Source organism: Pieris napi, chromosome 6 (genome assembly GCF_905475465.1).
Source record: "Pieris napi chromosome 6, ilPieNapi1.2, whole genome shotgun sequence".
NCBI lineage: Eukaryota > Metazoa > Arthropoda > Insecta > Lepidoptera > Pieridae > Pieris > Pieris napi.
This window is the reverse complement of record NC_062239.1, coordinates 10,740,417-10,763,420: the sequence shown is the minus strand read 5'-3', so window position 1 is coordinate 10,763,420 and position 23,004 is coordinate 10,740,417. Positions and strand designations below refer to the sequence as shown.

General features: G+C 34.3%; 1 protein-coding gene across 1 annotated transcript; it reads left to right on the top strand.

The window, feature by feature from the left end:
• Window positions 1-1,888: 1,888 nt before the first annotated feature.
• On the top strand, window positions 1,889-22,959 carry LOC125050111 (myrosinase 1-like). The gene is made up of 11 exons (XM_047649723.1): window positions 1,889-1,983; window positions 5,952-6,055; window positions 6,512-6,659; window positions 8,294-8,460; window positions 8,885-9,145; window positions 10,501-10,589; window positions 11,344-11,488; window positions 11,850-12,007; window positions 13,160-13,312; window positions 21,815-21,906; window positions 22,648-22,959. Exons 1-11 carry the CDS (start codon window positions 1,958-1,960, stop codon window positions 22,769-22,771), a joined length of 1,467 nt encoding a protein of 488 aa, XP_047505679.1. The 5' UTR covers window positions 1,889-1,957; the 3' UTR covers window positions 22,772-22,959.
• The last annotated feature ends 45 nt before the right edge of the window (window positions 22,960-23,004 follow it).

Genomic DNA, 23,004 nt, shown 5'->3' with positions numbered 1-23,004 from the left:
CTTCTTTTGTACAGAATCATTTCTTTTATTTCAAACGATGTGATATTATAAATAAATAAAATAAAATAAAAATAAAAAAGCCTTTTATTTCTTGCTAAAAGATATACAAAATAACATAGGTTTACTAAAAAGAAAAAGAGAAATTAAAATTAAAAAAATTAAAAGTTAAAAATATACATTAGTGAGCATGATTAGATAGGTACTTTATTAATTTCTTTTCTTCAGGTGCTTTTATATTTATGCTAATACATTTACGTTTCTACTTTATAGCAGAGCGGGTAGATTGCCTCTGCACAAATTTGGTTCTGCACTGTTCTCGCACGCATCATGTTTCTTTTTTTTTTTTAGTTTTTCTCTTTAACTAGGGTTGCCTGGAAGAGATCGCTTATTAGCGATAAGGCCGCCCGTTGCATTCCTTTTAATTTTTATGTATTGTGTTTATTTTATTTGCAACGAAGTGTAAATAAATAAAAATAAAAATAAATAAATAAATCTATGTCTATGTCTTACTAATAAACCGATTTCAAAAAATCTGTCAGCATTGTAAAGCTATGGAATTAATTTCCTGTCCTTCCTTTCCATGCGTCGGGTTGTCTCTCTCCCTAAAATATGGCGAGGGGGTCGATGGCTGGCCATGCGTCATACTCGTAAACGGGTGCTACTTGTGGTGACTGGTCGAACTTGAATTCATGTATGCGGTGATGTTAGTTATTTCGACTATGTAGCGTGTTGTTCCCACGAGAATCTAAGTGCGTGCTCCTATTTCACCATGCATACTGCTGATAGAGGACAAATCTTTGTTTTTAATTTTTTAAATTGTATATTATTAATTAACTATTCATTACTTAAGATGTCATGAGGAACATGGTGTAATGGTTGCAGCTCCTTACAAACGTTGTGTAAAACCAAAAACTTGGCGATTAAAAAGAGTGGCGGAGAGTTTATTGCCAGTTCTTCTCGTCCGTTCTACGCCCTTGATTTGAGAACTGGCAGTAAATGTTCTTTATTGACGTTCATAAGTGCATATTGTGTTACCTAAATAAATAAATGATTTTGACTTGACTTGACTTGTCTCTCTTCCTTTAAATCTCTGCTTTAGAAGCATTACCAGTCCTTATCGTATCCCTTACATAATTAAGAAATTATCGTGATTCATGTGTCCTTTACATTAGCTTTATCTGTGTTTTCGTTATCTTTAAGTTTTTGTATATTATTTGTACAAGGACAAGTCAGTTCCTTTACCCAGCAATCATTAATACATTGGAGATTGACGCGTTGTGAATTTAATAATTGTTATTATATTGTGATAAAAATTCATATATGTCGTACTAATTTCTATTTTTTACTGATACGTGAGTCTCTTTCAACATATCTATTGTGTATAGAGACTTAACGTTTGTTCTCTTTATTTTACTGCTTTAATCTGACGAGGAATTGGTTATAAAGGAGCTGTTCTTACAAACAAACCAAAAAACATAGCGATTTAAAAGAGTGACGGAGAGGTTATTGCCAGTTCTTCGTCCGTTCCCTTGATTTGAAAACTGACAGTAAATTTAGAAGGAGACATCTTTTTTCTGACGTCATAAGTGTACATCGTGTTTTCTATGTGAATAAATGATATTTTGATTTGATCGTTTGATTTATATTTTAAAAAAACATAATTTTAATGCCTGAAAATATTGTATTGGTGAAAGAAATAAGTTTTGGAACAACAAAACGTCATGGGATCCGTTCTCAAGAATACCTTTTCCAAATGGTCATACATTCTGACGTGATCGAGTAATCCACACCCTTATATGATACATAATATACCACGTATTTTTAAATATAATCTGTTAAAAATTTAAACAATTCTGTACAACAGATAGGTAATCTTACAATCTAAAGATAACATTTCCACCATGTATAGTATATATTGAATTAAGGCGGAAATGTGTAGTTATTTATAGTAGGGAAAATGTATCGATTAAGTGTGGTTCTTAGGTGAGTGAATAATTTTATTATCATTAGTTTTTTTAAATTAGAACACAAGAACAGAGCGTCTTCTTTAATGGACACTGTAAGTACTGTTATGGGATACGTTTTTGTTAAAGATCCTTATTAGTCAGAGTTCCTTATAGGTTAAATTACTTATTAGTTTTAAGTTATGCTATTGTCGACTGATGTCTCAGTGAAGAGACTATTTATGAAAAAAAACATCATATAACATGACGTGTTATATCGATTTTTGGGTCTAAGGGTGTGATTAATGATGATAATGACTCCCGTATATCAAAATCCTTAACACGCTAAGCCTCATTTTTAAATCGTACCCTAAGACAAACGTTACCTCTCAATGTTCTTCGCTACCATGGGCAAATGGAAAGCATAATTTATTGACAGCAGCATTTCTATACTAATTCGACTAGAATAAACTGAGTCATGCCCGTTGTTACTGTCAATATTCAATAGATACAATGAGAAAATCCTCATAAGAAACATTTATTTCTCATGAATATTTCCCATTCGTTCGGTCATTTAAAAATTTACTTAAACTACAAACAAATTGAATGTATTTTTCTTTTAGTTACTATTATATTTTTTATATAAAAAAAATCAAATTTTATCTTATATCCCTCTTACATAATCTACTGTATAATCTTTATTATCTTCCCCTAGCTATTGAATCTTTACTCCTAAGTGTTTGATATCACTTTGCATTAAAGGTAATCACAAAATAACAAAACCGTTTTGAAGGTTCGCATTTTTATATTTGAGGTTATTTTTAAGTAATACAAGAATTATATAATATCTATATATAGTCTATAATAGATTACTGCCGTGTAATTCTTTCAAGGGGAAGGTGATTAAATTTTTAAAGTCAAGGTGCCTTCATAGCGTGGGCGAGTATTTAGACCATAAGTTTGACACCAATTCTAAATAACTTAACTTATTATTATGACATTATGTTGATGTTCTTATTATATGACATTATAAAAATTAATATGACATTTGCATGCCTATTTAGTATTTATACAGGGTGGCCAAAAAGTCGTGGATCAAACGCAAATAGGGGATAGATGAGGTCATCAGCGGCAAAAAATTGTTCTACGGGAGGTCTCTAAAGTCAACCCCTGTAGAGTTATGATTTATTTAGGTTTTATATGAAAATTGACTTTTTTTTACTAATTCTTATTAAAATTCGAAAAAATCTACATTCTGTATCTTTTTCATATTATCCACTAGATTGGTACTGATAAGTTCTTGCGTTAGACATACTATTTATAGTTGTTTATTGAGTGTATTGAAGATAATATTAAGTTATACGATATAAATTTTTTTCAAATCAAAACTTTTTGTTTATTTCGGACCCCACTGTGAAAAAAAATTACTCTACCGAAAAGTGACCCTGTATTACAAGTTTTGGCGCATTTAATATGGATTTTGAAAAGGTATTACACATGGCCATGAGTCGCTCTAATATCTTTCTAGGACGAAAAAACAACAACGATTCTCTTCTGTCTTTTCTTCACATCGTACACTATAGTATCGAAAAATAATGTGATGTTTTTTCCTAGTGGTTTAAACATGCGACTCTTAAACCATCAGGTTGTTGGTTTGATACACGCCTGTGCATCAGATTATGTAAACATCTAGAATATGTGTCAGGCATAGAAGGGTGATCAGTCATCACCTACATCGTGAAGATGTCAAAAAAAGAATCACACAATCAATGTATAATGTAATATTCTCAAAATAGGAATTTATAACAAATAAAAAACTGTTCAATTAAATTGTGTTCAATATTCAACATACATTGAATACTTGTTTCATATATTTAATCGTCGTTTTAATCATAAATTGGGTATTTCGACAACGTTCGTAACTTTTTGTTCATTAGAAATTTGATGTTGTAATAATTTGTAGTATTTCCTAGCTTCCTGATAAACATATATCCATATCTGTTTACATTCTTCGTTACATTGTATGTGACTTTAAGCAAATGCTAGTGATTTATAATTTACATTGCAATATAGAAAGATCAGGTAGGTGTTAGAAACACGTAGGTCGAGAACTAAAAAATAAATATAGGAAACACCATTAAAGGCGAATGCTACACGCTCGATATTTATCGTGATATTTGGATCGAAATCCAGAATCACGATGTGTAGTACAGGCGTATCACGTATCGTGATACGGATCGCTGGATTTCTAGAAATCTAAAAATCCACGATCTGTATCAATTATCGTCGATAAATATCGAGCGTCTAGTGTATGGTCGATATTTATCGCGTCACTATTAATGCTGCCAGCGATGGAAGAGGACGCGCATATATGGAGGCGGAATATTATAGAGAATTCATACTTGTATTAGAAACATTACCTATAAGTATGGGACACCTCTAATGCAAACTAGGCAAACTACAGAAAATAATTTAAAAAATAACAGATTTGAAACGATCTGGTGCTGCAGCGGAAAATTTTTACAATCCAAAGTCTTGGATATTGATATATATCAGCATATACTGATAATAATAATAATAATAATAATAATGGCAACGCAAGCTTTCTTAATATTGTTACTCATATTGTAACACGAAACGTACGAGTGTACTCAATGAAATTTACCGTCGTACTGACGCGATTCGTATCGAGTGTGTAGTATACTAAAAAAATACCAGATAAATATCTCGATAAATATCACGATAAATATCGAGCGTGTAGCATTCGCCAAAGACTCGTAATATACTTTATACTGGCAACATTTCCTCCTGTATCACGATATATGTATTCTGTGTAAAAAAAGCGCCAACCTCCACAGAGTTAGCGGTTTTAAGTGTATCACCTGCATGGATTTGCGGAATCTACTGTCTACCAGACGCCTAAATAGATCAGCGTTTGTGTACTTATAGTGCACATAAACATTATCATAAGTAGAAACAAAATCACTTTTTTAATAATATTACTTTCTTTTACGATGCATTACTTAACGCTGTGATGGAAAAATATATATGAGTACTTGGATAAATAAATATTTGCAATGAGAGAGGTAATAATTTATACAAATAAAACATGATTTTTTTTATTGATTATTTTTCCGACCCAAATATCGGCCAATAGAATTGCCCCATTCGACGTCACGTGGTACAACCTACATGGTATTATACTGATATTTTTTTGTGAAAATTTTCTCTGGTCGTTGCTTCAAGAAAAGTATTAAGTAGTTGTTTTATTCATTATGAAATTCTTATTTGTTAACTGTACATTTCGTCTCATGGTGCAATTCTATTGGCCGACATTTGGGTCGGAAAAATAATCCCCCGAATACCACACGAGCTTCAAAATTATCGGACATTTCCCTCAAGGTTCCCTGCAAACAAATATAGTCGTCATGACGACTTATAGTTGTCATGACGACTATATTAATAATAATATTATTTTCTTTTAAATAATAATATTATTTTCTTTTACGAATCATTACTTCACGCTGTCATGGAAAAATATATATGAGTACTTGGATAAATATTTGCAATGAGACATATATTTTTAATGAATAAGTAGGGGAGTTAAATAATTTCTACAAATTAAACATGTTTTTTTATTGATATAAGCTTGTCAACGCTCGCGCACACTGATACATTGGCAAAAGAACCACAATATACAATGTTTAATGTGACAAGCACTTATAGGCAAACATGACATACACGTAGAGATAATACAAATATTAAAAAAAAACAATTATAAAAACTAAACGAAAATCGATGTCAAAGTGTAAGGGGAGCAACTGTGGATGCTCGTTTATCAGAAGGGTCAATCTGGACATCGGTGAGCTTTGACCAAAAGGCGTTCTTCGGAATGTTGGAATGTATACACAAATACGTTAAGAAATTCCGATGACAGATTCTGTTGGCATTTAGCGCATACCACATAGATATTAACTTTCGATTTATCATACAATTTTTATTTCAAAGTTTGCTGGCAGTAGCGTGTGTTGCGGAGCGAAAATTTCCGCCAGGATTCAAATTCGGGGCTGCAACAGCGGCCTATCAGGTGGAAGGTGCCTGGAATGTTAGTGGTAAGTATATTTCAATAAAATATAATCATTTTGTGTTTTGTAGAAAAAAAAAAGTAAAAAAATCATTTAATCATATAGACCTAACATAATGTACACTTATGACTCGTCAGTAAAGAAATACATATTAATGCTTCTAATTTTACATTTACTGCCAGTTATCAAATCAAGGGCGTAGAACAGAAGAGAAGCACTGGCAATAAACTCTCCGCCACTCTTTTTAATCGCCATTTTTTTTACACAACGTTTGTAAGGAGCTGCAACCATTACACCATGTTCCACATGACATCTTAAGTAATTAATAATAATAACATAAATTGAAAAAAAAAACAAAGACTTGTCCTCTATCATCCACATTATTCATCGTCAAAACTTGTCTAACACACAATAAGATCAACAATGTGCTGTACAAAACGCGTTTAATTTACTAACATTATGTATTTATGGTTTATTCTATAGACAAATCACCAAGTATATGGGACACATACACCCATGACAATCCAGATTTTATCGCCGACAAATCGAATGGTGATGTGGCCTGTGACTCGTATCGCCTATGGGAAACAGATATAGCCGTAGCCAAGGACCTGGGCCTGCATTTTTACAGGTGAACTTTTACTTACGATATAAATTTAAAACATTGAGCAATGTTAGTCTATGAACTTAATTAATGTCAAGGCTTTCAGATTCCTAGAGAGGATTAACTTGCGTCTCTTCGTAACGATTTTTCTAAAAGATATCTCATTTGGTGTTCCTGGTAGTTTATTTACTTTAGTGGGTAATACAGGGTTATTGGTAATTCGACGTTTTCCCGTTAGGAGGTGATAGAGGTGAATGTTTGCGATAACTTCCATAAGAATTATGAAAAAGTGAATAATTTTTACGTAATCATGTTTTATGACTTTTTTTCGAAAATGCATCAAACATGAAAATTTTAAAAATTAAATGCCTAAACAAAAAAATGGTTATGAAACTTGTTCTAAATTTTTTACTTCATTTACATTGGATATTGTTTTTATTTATTTTTATAGACATTAAGATTAGTTTCGCATGATGCCTTTGTGATATTTTGTTTAGATTTCTTTGAAATAAGTCGTTATTCATTGTTGGAGAGCTAAGATAACGGTTGTCTTTGAAATAATATATATTTCACCATACTAACATGACCTGATTGATACTTTCATTTAAAAGTTATGCGATATCAAAGTATGAACGATATGAACTTACAGGAGTATAAAAGTATTGCTTCAACATAAAATACTAAACACACCCTAAAGCACGGAATTATATAAATAAAAAAATAAAATATATGAATGAAAAAAAAAGAACAAAATGGTTTTACGCAGGTTGACGTAACATTTTACATGATCTTAAGTTGTCTAAATAACACTTATGGTACTTGAAAATGTACAGATAGTGCAACCCACGAAGACGCGCCCCACTATTCCTCCTAACCGTTTATGTGTGCAAGCTTCCGTCAATGTTTGAGTGTTATCGGTACACACGCAAACTACAATAAATAGCTGACGGTTCGCAACTGACGCTCGCAGCAAACTCCCCGCACCCCCCGCGAAACCAAAAATAGTTGGTGCGCGTCTTCGTGAATTGCACTATCTATACCTATCAAATATTTAAGATATTTTTGCCTCGTGCCATCAATTATGATGATAAGTTAAGTAACACATGAAATATTTGTATCTATGCGAACGCCGATAAGTTCGATACACTTCAACGGAAAAAGTTTACATAAATACCGAAATGTCAATACTACAATCTGATAGTGGTTATATTATTCATACATTCCGATGATAACGATAAATATAATTTTTGCGTCATTTGGTAAACTTTTACATTGAATCACCGGTAAAAGTTAAAAAAAAACTAAACCTACTCCAAATATCTGTCAACTGAAAAGGAAAAATATAAACTTAAATATACTGTACGTACTTATACGGTTATGTATCAGTATTTTGTTCTTAAAAATACCAAAAATAAATAGATCTAGTAAACCGACCCTAATATCAATGGAATTCCTATTAAATTCGGCAAGGAGTCCCATTAAATCAGAACAGCTATTGAATAATTTATATCTTTAATAATGTATTATTTTTAATCTTTTATAGGCTCTTATAGAATGTATGATAGATATGTATGTAAATACATTGTAATCTCTTAGAATCTTTACATTCTGAGGAAGTTTATATTTGTGTAATCGCAATACTCAAAAGCAGTATTTTTTAGATTCTCAATATCGTGGCCCCGATTGCTACCCAACGGTTATTCCAATTATGTAAGCGAAGATGGGAAGCGATATTACAACAATTTGATAAACGGTCTTATTGAGAATGGGATTGAACCAGTTGTCACCTTATACCATTGGGACCTACCACAAAAATTGCAGGACTTGGGTAATTATAACATCAAGTATTAATACTTTGGGTGAGGATCAGGTAAACTGAACAAAATATCGTTTATACTCATACTTCCTCCATACTTTAACTCTTTATAAAAGGGTGGATATAATAAAAATAACCTACTTAAAAAATACGTCGACGTCCGTCGTTCCACAACTGAGCGTTTTCTAAGGCAGTTTTTGCCGAGCACCACCACTATGTGGAACCAGCTGCCTACTGAAGTATTTCCGAAACAATTCTTAATAGGCCGGCAACGCACTCGCGGTCCCTCTGGCATTGAGTGTCCATGTGACTTAACATCAGGTGAGCTTTTTTGGGCTAAAAAATCGATGCACCTTGTGTTGGCTTTGCCTATTATTAGAGACTATTGGAATATAAAGATATTGGCTTATTATAGAGTATGTCTCTCTGTCTTTAGGTGGTTGGACTAATCCTGAACTAGCAAGATTGTTTGAGGACTACGCGAAAGTCGCCTTCGGTCTTTTTGGAGATCGGGTCAAGACTTGGATAACCTTTAACGAGCCGGTTATTATCTGTGATGTTGCTTATGAAGCTGGAGAAATAGCACCCGGCATCGCTCTACCTGGAATAGGAAATTATATATGTGCTAAGGTTGTGATGCTGGCTCACGCGAGAGCGTACAGGCTATACGATACGAAGTTTAGAGCGCAGTACCAGGGTAAGTGAAACAGTTACCTTTTTGATAGAGAATCGTGGCAAGCCTAATTTATAAAAATTTAATCAATTTAATGTCAATCTTTTAACTGACGTACTACGGCGTCGCGTTCAGTTAAATAGTATTTAGTTAACACGGTAGTTAACAAGTATAATCGAATTAATGCAAGGTTTAAATTACACAATTTCTGTGGGGTTTAGTTTTCTATATTTTAGTAAAACTTTGGCAAATAAAATCGAATATGATATTGCATAAAAACGGACTCTTAACACGTTCACTGCGGCAAGTAAAATAATAATTTTTCTCAGGTGCGGCGGCGGGCCAAAATGCGCCCCCTATGATATTTCCGCCAGTGCGTGGCAGGTCTTTCTAGACCCAACAGCACTAGGATAGATTAAATTGCTATAACTTTGTGGAAACATAATGTATACACTTTTTTTTTATATTGTTAGAATGACCATGAACCCAACTTCCTTAGGTTTGATTCGCCCCGGGATCTGGCAAACAGGAAATGAGAAATAAAGCAGGAAAATCGGCAGGCCGATATCGACCTGAACCGCACTAGAATATATTTTTAGTAGTGATGGGACAGAGAAATATCGAAAATAAAACAGAATTATCGTAAAGGAACTGAAAAATGTATTTATTTACTTATGACGTATGCCTGTCTTGGAAACCGAAATACTTTTTATTTTTCTTAGTGGAAAATATTTCTTCACTGCTGTCACTATCACAGTCAATAACTGCAAGGCGAATTACTCTATTTTCCAAAATTTGTATTTTTCTTGTATTGCTTGCCATCGTTGATAATATCGAACGCTATGTTAGATCAGTTAGATAGCACAACACTAAATGGCCGGGCGCGCGCTCTGTGCGGTATCGGGTCGCCAGCTGCCTGTTGGGAGGGCGGGCCGAAATAGGCCCACTGCCGCATTCAGCTGATGCAAAGCAGCGTCAGTGCGTGGTAGGTCGATAAAAGCCTGCCGTTATGTTTTGATGGGGAAAACCTACAATTTTGACCGCAAGATGAAATATATATTTGTCCCTGTTGAATTTTTACAAACACCTGAGATAATCGTTACGCACCAGCGAGAGGGACATAGATTTCTTCGTCCGCACCAGCGGAAATACCGTGGCAGGCTGATATCGGCCTGTTACGCAGTGAACGTGTTAATCAAATTATTTTATAACAACATGGCATCAAAAATCTGTGCAGTAAATCGGTTATTAAGCTTATTTATTTCGTCGTTCACGTTTTATATTCTTACTGCATATCTATTGAAGCGGCGTGAAAAATTAAATGGTGACATTCTAAAACTTTAAAAAGAAATAATAATTTTAGCATATATCTGTTTCAGGAAAGATTGGTCTCACGAACCAACACTTCTGGTGTGAACCAAAGAACTCTGACGAGGAAGAGAATGCAGAGCTTATTCGGAACGTATTTGTGAGTACAAAAACATCAGGTAAATTTTATTATCAGATAAGTTCTAGATATGTATGTAATATACATTTAGGGGTGAAGACACTAATCACCCTCGGTATATAATCGAAAACTTTATGAAAAATTCGATTTTTTTACCGAATAAAGAGTAAACCTCTTAGAAATTTGTCGTTTGGTTTTAGTTCTAACTGGTAGACAATTACTGTACTAATATGCTCGATCACTTTAGACGCTCTCGATTCAAAACTATAAAGTTTGTATAAACATTCACTAACTAATTAAGCAACCTCTTCTAAATCTGTTCAAGTTACTTACTTTCTAGAAGAGACTAGCAGTGGCGTATCTATACCATCTGGGGCCCGTGACAAATTCTTTTTAGGGGACCCTTTCAGTAAATATAGTCACATCTCAAACTCAGTTTAATTTTAATAAACTTCGAGATTTTCAGCGTACTCAATTACACGTGGTATATGTCCCACTAATGGCCATAGGCCTCCTCTCTTAGGTGAGAGGGATTGGTCTGTAGTCCCCACGCTAGCCCAATGCGTATTGCAGCCTTCACATTCATCCATAGAACATAATATCTCTTGGGCAGAGACCCTCTTGGGTCGGGGGCCCGTGGCATTTTGCCAGCCCTGCCACCCTATTGTTACGCCACTGGAGATTAGTTGCACACGACACTGGTAATTCTAGTTTACATCTTTTTTATTATGTGTCAATTTCTCTTATTTTCTTTCTTGTTACACAAACCTTGCAGGCATTATATGCTTATCCTATATACTCGAAGACTGGTGGGTGGCCTCCTAGTGTTGAGAAACTAATAGCTGAGAAAAGTGAAAAAGAAGGATACAGTCGATCCCGCTTGCCCACATTCACCCAGGAAGAAATTGAATTAATTAAAGGTAAGCAGATAAGACATACTAAGTAGGTCAAATGGAAAATCATAGTTTCGGAACCACAAGTAATTACTAGGAGAGAAGGAGAGTAAAATAATTGTGTAAAGGCAGATATATCTAATAAAGGAAGTAATGATAAATGAATGGAGGATTGATACAAGCGTGCGTGAAAAAACAGTGCAAGACCTATTGCTCCGTGTATATAATGCCATCAAAAACATAACTTGTAAAAAAACACCAAGGCTCGCAACATAGTTCTTTTACCGCTCAGGTTTCCAATTTTATCCACTACAAAGTAGAGTGTCGAAAATGGATGGTACTGGTTAAAGTGATGTAAATGGCTGTGAAAAAGAGAATATATTTACAGGTACATATGACTTTTATGGACTCAATTACTACACTTCGCGAATGGTTGGGACGGCTCAGCCAGGCCAAAAGCTCTCCTGGCCAGTGTCAGGCAGCTGGGAATTCGGTTTGGCATTATCGACTGATCCTAGCTGGAATAATGGTCATGCGTGGCTGATTGTAAGTTTGATATATCTAGTGAGACATGTTTGTTTAAAAAAAAATGTGTGAACTTATGTACGCGCGTTAGAAGTTATGCTTCTTTGGCGTAATCATTTTTTTCGGGCACTTTAGAGGGACGTTTCCCTCGTCGAATTGCATTTTTCTTGTCTATTTTAATGGTCACTTCCAATCGAAACGATATAATATGCACCAATCATGATATTTTACAATGAACAATATGTTTTTTATCACGGCTTTTCTCGTATAGAAATCATTGTTTGGTTTAAATAAACACGACTCGACACGACGTTATCAGATATTCAGGGTGTCGGTTTTTTGTGACGGTGTGCGCGCATCCTAAAAATTTACTCTCATCATTTTTCCCTAACATCTTCGTAACAATATTATGATGACGCCGGACATGGTCACTTAAAATGCCATAGTCGCTTTATTCACTTATCTAAGTACGACATTAAATAAAAAATAAAATAAAATATGTTTATTATGGAACATAAGATACATGTATCACTTATTCCACGTCATTAAATTTGAATTTGTAGGCATCCCTACTCATCGGCAAAGAAGACAGAGGGTGTAGGCCGAGAGAAAAAGCCGGCGTAAAAAACTCTCGGTACTCTTTTAAAATATCAAATCATCAAACAACACTTATTTTAAAACAAATATCGCTAATTAATTAGAGGTAGCCTGTCTAGCACTAGTCCCAGGCCCTTTTATCAACTAGATAATCGTTGACTTTATAGTAAGCCTTTTTACACAGCTTTTCTTTAATACATTTCTTAAATTTATTGAAAGGCAGAGATAAAAGAGCCTCTGGGATTTTATTAAAGAAGAGTATCCCTTTCACCAAAAAAGAATTACTAACTTTATTATGGACATATACATTCATACTTATAACTTTTATTTTAAAATTGTTTATTTAAGTATATTTATTTTGTGACTGTTGTCATTACCTATCAACAAGACATCGATTATGGGTTATTGAAGATAACGGCATTAAATGTCGAGGTTTTAGAGGGTTTTGGGAAGAAATGTCGCCGCTTTAATACCGCCATTTCACGGATGTGCCCGATGAAGTATGATGCTTTAATCATGCTGCATTCTCTAGTTCTAGCAAAACGTTATATCTATGCATTTAATTTCTTATTGCAGAGCTACCCTCCAGGTATTCGTCGTCAGTTGCATTGGCTGAAGCAGAAGTTCGGTGATATTGAATTCAAGATTCTGGAGAATGGGTACTCCACAACCGAACCCGTTATGTATGATGAGGGAAGAGTAAACTACTACAAGGACCATTTGGAACAGGTAAGTTCGTGGTTACGTAATGAAAACTCATTTCTTGCAACTTCTCTGTAATGGGCAGGTTTACCTGCGGAGAATGCGAACTGTTACACCTTTATTCTGTTAGCCTTAGAGCTGACTTCATTCCCTCTTTCCAACTACGTAAACACTTTGCTTCCTATATAATAAACATCCCGCTCAAACCCAGTTAGTTGTTTCCTACTCCTAATTCAAGACGGTTGCTCCGAATTCAAAATTTGTTTTTTTAAAAAGCCTTATTCAAGTTCAGTTATAACAATTGGTGGCAGCGGTGGGATTTTAAATAATCCTCGGTTCGTCTCTAAAGTTACGCGTGTGAAAAAGTTTTAAAAGAAAGTGGAAAAAGTGCAAGTGCCCAGTATTATAAAAAGCAAACACCACTTCATCATTCAAACACGCAAGAAGAGGTATTATATACTCAAACTCTGGAGGTATCAGAAAAATTAAATCCTAAGAAAAGGAATATATAAATAATAAATATATATCTGCAAACAACTCAACCGTATTCAAGTGCCCTTGAAAGCTACAACAACCATATTATATCGATATCAACTCATCTCATCAACATCGAGAGCCGACAATCAGCTACAGCAACAACCACGACGGGATGTTTATATTATCCATCTTCAAGCTATTAAATACTCTGTAAGTCTTTGGTCACATTTATTTTAAATTGTTATTTTTCTATTTTTATTTTTTGTAAGTTCTGTGTTTATTATATTTTGTGTATACCTGTAGTAATATATAACGTAAAACATGGAAAGCCGAACACTAAGCCCGGGTGGTACCAAACCCGAAGTCTGCATAACTGACACAGAAGACGAAAACGCTCTTCTTCCTCCTTCTGGGCCTATCACCAGATCAAAAAAGAAACCTACAACTTTACAAAATAAACCCGAATTAGAGTTATCAATTCTTCTTAAATTCATTAAACCATTCGATGGTTCTAGAAATAAATTAAATTCATTCTTATCAAATTGCAATAATGCTTACGATTTAGCGTCAGAAAACCAAAAAGAAATTTTATTTAAATTCATCTTATGTCAATTAGAGGGAAAAGCAGAAACAGCATGTTCTATAAAAGAATTTTCGACCTGGCCCCAACTTAAAGAATTTCTTAAAACACAATTTAGCGAAAGAAAACACTATACACATTTACTCACAGACTTACAAGAATGTAAACAATTAACTAATGAACCCGTCAGCCAATATGCACTTAGAATAGAAACTTACCTTTCACAATTATTAACAGAGATATCGATTAACCATGGGCACAAGAATAGGGAAATGTATGGCAGAACCGCGGCAATGGAGGAATTAGCCCTCCATCACTTCCAATTGGGATTATCCCCTAGAATCTCCAACATCGTTAGATGTAAATCTCCGAAGTCGCTCAACGAAGCTATTAATATCGCTATTTCCGAAGAAAAAATTCAACAATTCCTATTCAAAACAAATCCTCATAAAGAAAAATTTATAAAAGTCTCAACTCATAAATCCGATCCTCCTACCTCTTCGAATTCTAAATCAAGTCTCTTCTGCAGATACTGTAAAAACTCAGGGCACACTCTAGAAAACTGCAGAAAAAGAGAATATAATAATAAACTCAAATCTCAAAATTCTAGGACACCTCAGCGTGTCCATCGTCTTATTCAACAGGACAACTCAAACTCCGACTCAAACGAGGGTTACGACACTGTCGATTACGATTCAGATTCAAAAAACGAGTAACCGTCTCGTCCCAGTGTCGTACGGGACATTCAATTCAAAAATCGACACCCTCAATTTCAATTACTAAATCCTCTGTATCCGTGCAGCAGAGTAAAACCTCTGACCTGCCAATTACTAAATCCTCTGTATCCGTGCAGCAGAGTAAAACCTCTGACCTGCCAATTACTAAATCCTCTGTATCCGTGCAGCAGAGTAAAACCTCTGACCTGCCAATTACTAAATCCTCTGTATCCGTGCAGCAGAGTAAAACCTCTGACCTGCCGACTTCTAAATCCTCTGTATCCGCGCAGCAGAGTAAAACCTCTGACCTGCCGACTTCTAAATCCTCTGTATTCGCGCAGCAGAGTAAAACCTCTGACCTGCCGACTTCTAAATCCTCTGTATCCGCGCAGGAGTGCATAACTAACCTGTCAAAGCCTACCAGATCCTATGAAATACTCAGTGACCCTTCAAAAACACTCTTACCCCATGTCTTGATCGACTCGTCAATATCTGATATTCCATTATCCCTTTTAGTAGACTCGGGATCATCGATAAGCCTTCTGAAAAACATATCAATTCTTAAACGGCCTCGAATCATTAAAGAGTCTATTCAAATAAAAGGAATTGATTCCTCAGACGAAGCGATTAACACAATCGGTCATTTTCAATTAAAATTTCTAAATTCCACATTAATTCATAAATTTCATATTGTAAACAATATCAATTTACCCTATGATGGTATTATAGGTTCCGATATGCTTAACGCCCTTGGTTGTAAGATAGATTACACTAAAGACTTACTTCACATAGGTAAAATTACAACCAAACTATTCTTCAATGAACCTGTCTATTTAATTCCGCCAAGATCCGAAACCATAGTCGAATGTTCTATCTCCAATCCTGAATTAAAAGAAGGATTAATTCTAGATCAAAAGATTTCCCCTAACCTATTGGTGGCTAACTGCATAGTCACTGTAAAGGAAAATAAAAGAATAAATGTGTCAGTCTTAAACATTTCTGAAGAACCTATAAACCTGAAATCGAACTTTAATCTTAACTTAATTCCTATAGACACTTATAAACCCGATAATCCTACGGTATTTATTAATCATATAAGTACAACTAAGTGTACTATTCAAAGGACTAAAGAAGTCTTAAATCAACTACGCATTTCACATTTAAATAGCGAAGAAAAAGAAGCTCTACTTCAATTATGTTCTAATTATTCAGATATATTCCATCTTCCTAATGAAAATCTCACTTATACTAATGCCATAAGACATGAGATAAAGACTACCACTGACGTCCCAATTCACACTAAAACGTATCGTTTTCCAGAAATCCATAAAGTCGAAGTTCGTAATCAAATCGACAAAATGTTAAAACAAAACATAATTGAACCTTCAAATTCACCTTGGTCCTCACCAATTTGGGTGGTACCCAAGAAACTAGATGCATCTAACGTTCAAAAATGGCGTGTCGTTATCGATTACCGTAAGTTGAATGATATCTCAATAGGCGACACGTATCCTATTCCTCAGATTGCAGAAATCCTTGACCAACTCGGATGTAGCAAATACTTCTCCACGTTAGATCTAGCATCAGGATTTCACCAACTCCAACTTAGAGAAGAAGATAAACCCAAAACAGCCTTCACAGTACCTGAAGGTCATTTCCAATTCTGTAGAATGCCATTCGGATTGAAAAATGCCCCAGCAACCTTCCAAAGGTTGATGAACTCGGTATTGTCTGGACTCCAAGGAGACAGATGCTTCGTTTATTTAGATGACGTAGTCTGCTACTCTCCTGATCTTAACATACATATAAAAAACCTAGAATCTATCTTCCAGAGAATGCGCGAATTCAATCTTAAACTACAACCCGACAAATGCGAATTTCTACGTCGCGAAGCCGGTTATTTAGGGCATATTATTTCCGAAGACGGTGTCAAACCAAATCCAGACAAGGTCAAAGCCGTAATTAAATTCCCGATTCCTAAAAATCCTAAAGATATAAAATCTTTTCTCGGCCTTGTTTCATATTATCGAAGATTTATCCCAGACTTTTCTAACATTGCAAAACCCCTTACTTCTCTCCTCAAAAAAGATCAAATCTTTTCATGGGAAAATCAACAACAACTAGCTTTCGAACTCCTTAAAGAAAAACTCACTTCAGCACCAGTCTTAAGCTATCCTGATTTCACAAAACCTTTTATTCTTACAACGGATGCATCTAATCATGCTCTCGGAGTAGTCCTCTCACAGGGACCAACAGGTCAGGAAAGACCTATCGCCTTCGCATCCCGTACACTTAACAAAAGCGAATCAAATTATAGCACAACTGAAAAAGAATTGTTAGCTATAATATTTGGCTGTAAAACATTCAGACCATATTTATATGGACAAAGATTCCAGATAGTCACAGACCATAGACCACTTAAGTGGCTATTTAACCACAAAGACCCTTCAAGTAAGCTGCAACGGTGGCGCCTCAAGCTCGAGGAATACGACTACGAGATCGTATATAAAAAGGGAAAGTTAAATTCCGCCGCCGACGCCTTATCTCGATATCCTGTAAATCCCATATTTCCAATAGAAAATCCTATTAGCATTCCAAATCCACAAGAAGCCACATTAGATTCAGGCCTGATGGATCTCCTCGTTACTCCACCATCATTTAATCCAGATGACGCTTTCATATCACCTATTCCTGTGGAAACCACATCACACCCTGAAATCCAAAGCGAAAACATACCTGATTCCCCTATTGACCCTCAAAGAGTCTTAGACGAATTCCTAAATCTGGAATCTCCACCAGATACAGATATCCCAACCATTCCCGAATTCCCTGAAATTCCTAACATCGATTCCCCTATGACACAGGATTCAGACCGAACTGAACCCTTAATTCAAGAACTATTTAATGGAAACTATTCGCAATTTTCTAAGTTAACAAAATCTAAAACTTTTGAGTCTAACGCTAAAATCATAGAGTCAAATACGTCTATACTTAAAAGCTCCGACAAAGTTATTATCATCCCGACCTCAATCGACCTAGACGAAAGCAATCCCTATGTCGAAGAACTACTTTCGGAATTACCCAATAAAGAGGAATTCCTAAATAAAGAAAGAACCCTTTATTCATTCATCCCATTAAATCTTCGCGATAAAATAATATATTTACTATTTACAAAAGTTCATCACTTTGACAATTCGTCATATGAAGATATTTATATTAGTTTAAAAACTTTACGTGATGAAATTATTTCTAAATCTTTCCAACAAATAAGTATCACAAACTTTAAAGATCCTTTCGAATCACATATATACACAAAACTGTATAATATAATTTTAATTCTATTTCATAATACAAATATCTTCATCACTATTCATAAAGATAGCCTCATTTTTCCATCACTTTCCGAAATAAAGAAAATCCTAAAGGAAAACCACGACATACCCATTGCAGGCCATTTAGGCACTATTCGCATGGTCAAACGCATCCAGGAAAAATATCACTGGAAAGGTATGCGTAGTGACATAGAAAACTATGTAAAATCCTGTAAGTCATGTCAGGAAAATAAAGCCTTGAGAAAACTAAATAGAGCACCGATGCAAATTACTACGTCTTCTACTATCCCTTTTCAACGCATCGCAATGGACATAGTAGGTCCCTTACCTGAATCAGGAACCGCGAAAGTAAAATTTATATTAACCCTACAAGATGACCTAACAAAGTTCTCCATTGCATACCCAATCCGTTCTACAACCGCTGAAGAAACAAGCGATTGTTTAATACATTTCATTACTCTCTTCGGTATACCTAAAAGTATTCTTACAGATCAAGGTACTAATTTTACATCAAACCTTTTCAAGAAAACGTGTGATTTCATGAAAATCAAACAACTTTGGTCAAGTCCCTATCACCCACAGACACAAGGCGCCCTAGAACGTAGCCATTCCACCTTAAAAGAATACCTAAAATCATTCGTCAACCAAGACCAAGATAATTGGCCTAGATATGTGTACACTGCCATAATGACTTATAACACATCCGTTCATTGTACAACTAATTACACCCCTTACGAACTTTTGTTCGGACAGAAACCTTTTATACCTGACTCAATTTATAATACAGAACCCGATAACACATACCCTGAATATCTCAAAATGCTAACGCATAGGTTAAAACATTCAAGACAAAAAGCCCTCGAAAATATCACTAAAGCAAAGGAAAAATCAAAACAATACTACGATTCCCATACAAGACCAATAACATACAAAGTAGGCGACTACGTCTATATAAAAAATCATCTACGACTCAGGAAAGCGCTTTCTCCTATATGGAAAGGCCCCTATAAAATAATAAAAATAAATGGTAGAAATAACCTCACTCTACTTATTAATAGGCGTCACGTCACACATCATTTTGACGAAGTGAAACTCGCTAATGTTTCACATGACTAACATAACATATTATTATAATTTTAATTAATAACTTAAGTACCTATTACTAATTTTATTTTATTATTCTTATTTCTTTAACAATGTAAAACACATATATTAAGATAATATTTTCATTACAGCGTATTGGCCTACGGAGAATTCATACACCCAATTACTCATAGCCCTGGACTGTATTTTGATCCAATTGGGAAACTAAACATAAACACTGGTTATTTAGATATTGTTTCACCTTTCGATATATCACATAGAACCGCACTTAGGAAATATAAATTCGATTCTAGTGACCGTTAAATACATCTGTCGACAACTCCAATTAGAAACAATAGACAACTTAGAGTGTCAAAACATATTAGAACCCTTAACAGTCAGATACAACGACCTAGTTAATGAGTTTTCCTCCATTTCCCATTTAACGGACAGTAACAGACGTAAGAGATCACCCTGGCTTGGTGGCATCGGATCCCTTGCTAAAATTGTTTTTGGCACATTAGATGAAGACGATGCTATCAAATATGATAACGCAATACGTAACAGTGAAAATAATGAAAAAAGGTTGGCCTCCTTAATAAAAGAAAACATATTAGTTACTAGTTCCACTATGTTTAAAGTTAATGAAACCTTATATAAAATTAAAATTAATGAAGCCAATCTTAATAATGCTATCAACGAATTTTCAGTACATATAAAAAATTTAAGTGTAATTTCCGATCAAATATTAGTAAAATCTAAAATTAATTCTATACTTAACAGCTTAGAAGCTTCCATGTTAACATTGTCATTTCAACTCTCCGACATTGTATACGCAATCATTCTTAGTAACCAAAACATCCTTCATCCGGCCGTCTTATCGCCGAAACAATTGTACTTAGAACTCGTTGACTATTATAAACATTTACCTGTAGATTATAGGTTCCCAGTAGAATTAGAATTAAACAACATGTACCCTTTAATGAATGTATCCGGTGTAACATGTTATAGTTTTAATAATAAAATTATGTTTATTCTAAGAGTTCCGTTAATATCTACAAATAGTTTTAATTTATATGAAACAATAGCATTACCAACGCCCTATAGCAATGTAAATCCAACCGCTTTTAGTTTTATTGTTCCAAGTTTCAAATATATCGCAGTGACCAAAGACAAGTCCGAATACTGTCATTTAGATACTCTTGATAATTGTAAACCTGTCAATATTAACAACTATATTTGTGATGTTATGAACACCTTTTCAGCTACTGAAAACCCGAGTTGTGAAACAGAAATACTATTAAACTTAATTAATAAACTCCCAGACCAATGTAAATCAGAATTCGTACATGGTACAATTGACATATGGAAAACTCTTACTAATAACAACTGGCTTTATATACAATCACATGTTAATAAATTATTCATCGAATGCGTAAATCAAAATGTAGTCGAAAAGAACCTACATGGTATTGGAATTGTCAATATCCCTAATAATTGTAAAGCACATAGTAAAAGTACAAAATTAATTCCCAAATTAAAAGTCTATTCTCTTAATACCACAACCTATCATATTCAATCGGACTTTAACATAATAAACGATACATGTTGTAACTTAGATAAGTTAAATAAGAAATTAAATAATGAGGCTCCTTCAAGATTATTAAGTATAAATCTAGATACTTACGCTAATGAGCTAAGATCAAAATCAAAAATAATATCAGCTACCGCTGATGAAATCATTAATCAACATTCAGTTTTAAAATACGAGACTCATTATTCAATTATATTCTATGTAGTATTAGGAATTATATTTTTGTACTGTATCTTTAGAATTTTTATTATAATAAAGAAATGCAACCGTTTCCCATTCAGATCCTCTCAATCAAATCCTGTTGAACTCCCCACTACTCAAGGTATCCCTGTTACCTCTTCCACATCTCAGGAATCTATAAAAACCCATCACTCTAATCCTGAAATTAATCAAATCCCAGCACCTAGTATCAGAAGACACTTATAAAATATATTTTTCCTAAACTTCGAATCTTAACCCCGAAGTTTAGTCTTACCCCAGGAGATGTTACACCTTTATTCTGTTAGCCTTAGAGCTGACTTCATTCCCTCTTTCCAACTACGTAAACACTTTGCTTCCTATATAATAAACATCCCGCTCAAACCCAGTTAGTTGTTTCCTACTCCTAATTCAAGACGGTTGCTCCGAATTCAAAATTTGTTTTTTTAAAAAGCCTTATTCAAGTTCAGTTATAACAGAACGTATTACTTCGAAATGAAATTACAGAAAGTTTATAAATTAGCTTGTCTACCCCTTATATGCTTTAAGGTGCTTCTTGCTATAAACGAGGATAAAATCAATGTTACGGCCTACACTGCGTGGTCCCTTATTGACAACTACGAGTGGACTAGTGGATACACGTAAGAAAATTGAACTATTTATTTTTATGCGATTCATTCACATTAAAATAATAATATTTTTAGATTTTATTAATGCAATTTAGTTTCGAGCGCTTTTTAGCAATCATGAAAAATATTTTGTTTAAATCAAATTTAGATTCCAAATAGCTTGGCTAGCTAAATGTGTCCTTATTACATATCTTAATATATAAAATTCTCGTGACACAATGTTCGTTCCCATACTCCTCAGAAACGGCTCGACCGATTCTTAAGAAATTTTTTATGCATATTCAGTGAGAATCGGCTACTATCTATCATCCTAAGTGATCAGCCTAAGTGATAAGGGGTGTCCACCCCAAAAAAATATTTTTATTTTTTTGGATAAATATTTATTTTTTTATTATGTGGCATTAAAAATACATACAACCCTAAATTTTCACCCCTCTATGATCAACCCCTATTTTTCAATTGTTAAATAAAAACTTATGACTTGAATTCTGAGGTTGTATGTAGATAAAAATTCATAGAAAAACCTAAAAAGGTAGGCTAAGTAAAATCACATTAAGGAGAAACAAAGTTTGCGGGGTAGTAATTTTATAACTAAAAGAGATCCACAAAAACACAAATCATTAACTTAGAGTTAATTTATCTATGAGATGTCGTTTTCAATAATTTGTACATTTTTCAACTTACTCCTTTTTACAAAGTGTATTTACTTTGTATTTAGTGGTGAATCAGGGCTAATTTTTTACTGTATTTCAGGTCGAGATTCGGCTTAGTGAACATTGATTTTAACGACCCGAATCGCAAGCGCACCCTTAGGGCCTCCGCCCACTATTACGCGGCTGTGATAAAGAGTCACTCACTTGACCTTCCACATCATTAGTCGCGTGGATTTTCGAAATTCCTGTTTGACAAAATTATCACGTGACCTGAAATGGAACATTGGGTGTCTACATAGTATAAGACTGACTTTTAATTCTTTTGTCTCTGTACTAAGCTGAAATTGATGATAAATGATTTTACTTAATTAAATTATACCAATTGTTATATAATAAATAATTCTAAATTGTATTTATCGTTTTAATAACACACATAAAATCCATTGTCTCTGTTTAA

Coding starts and splice junctions, on each gene's coding strand:
- LOC125050111 (XM_047649723.1), top strand. CDS start 1,958: ATGTATCGATTAAGTGTGGTTCTTAG. Junction 10,590..11,343: donor AGCTTATTCGGAACGTATTT/GTGAGTACAAAA, acceptor CAAACCTTGCAG/GCATTATATGCTTATCCTAT. Junction 11,489..11,849: donor AGAAATTGAATTAATTAAAG/GTAAGCAGATAA, acceptor ATATATTTACAG/GTACATATGACTTTTATGGA.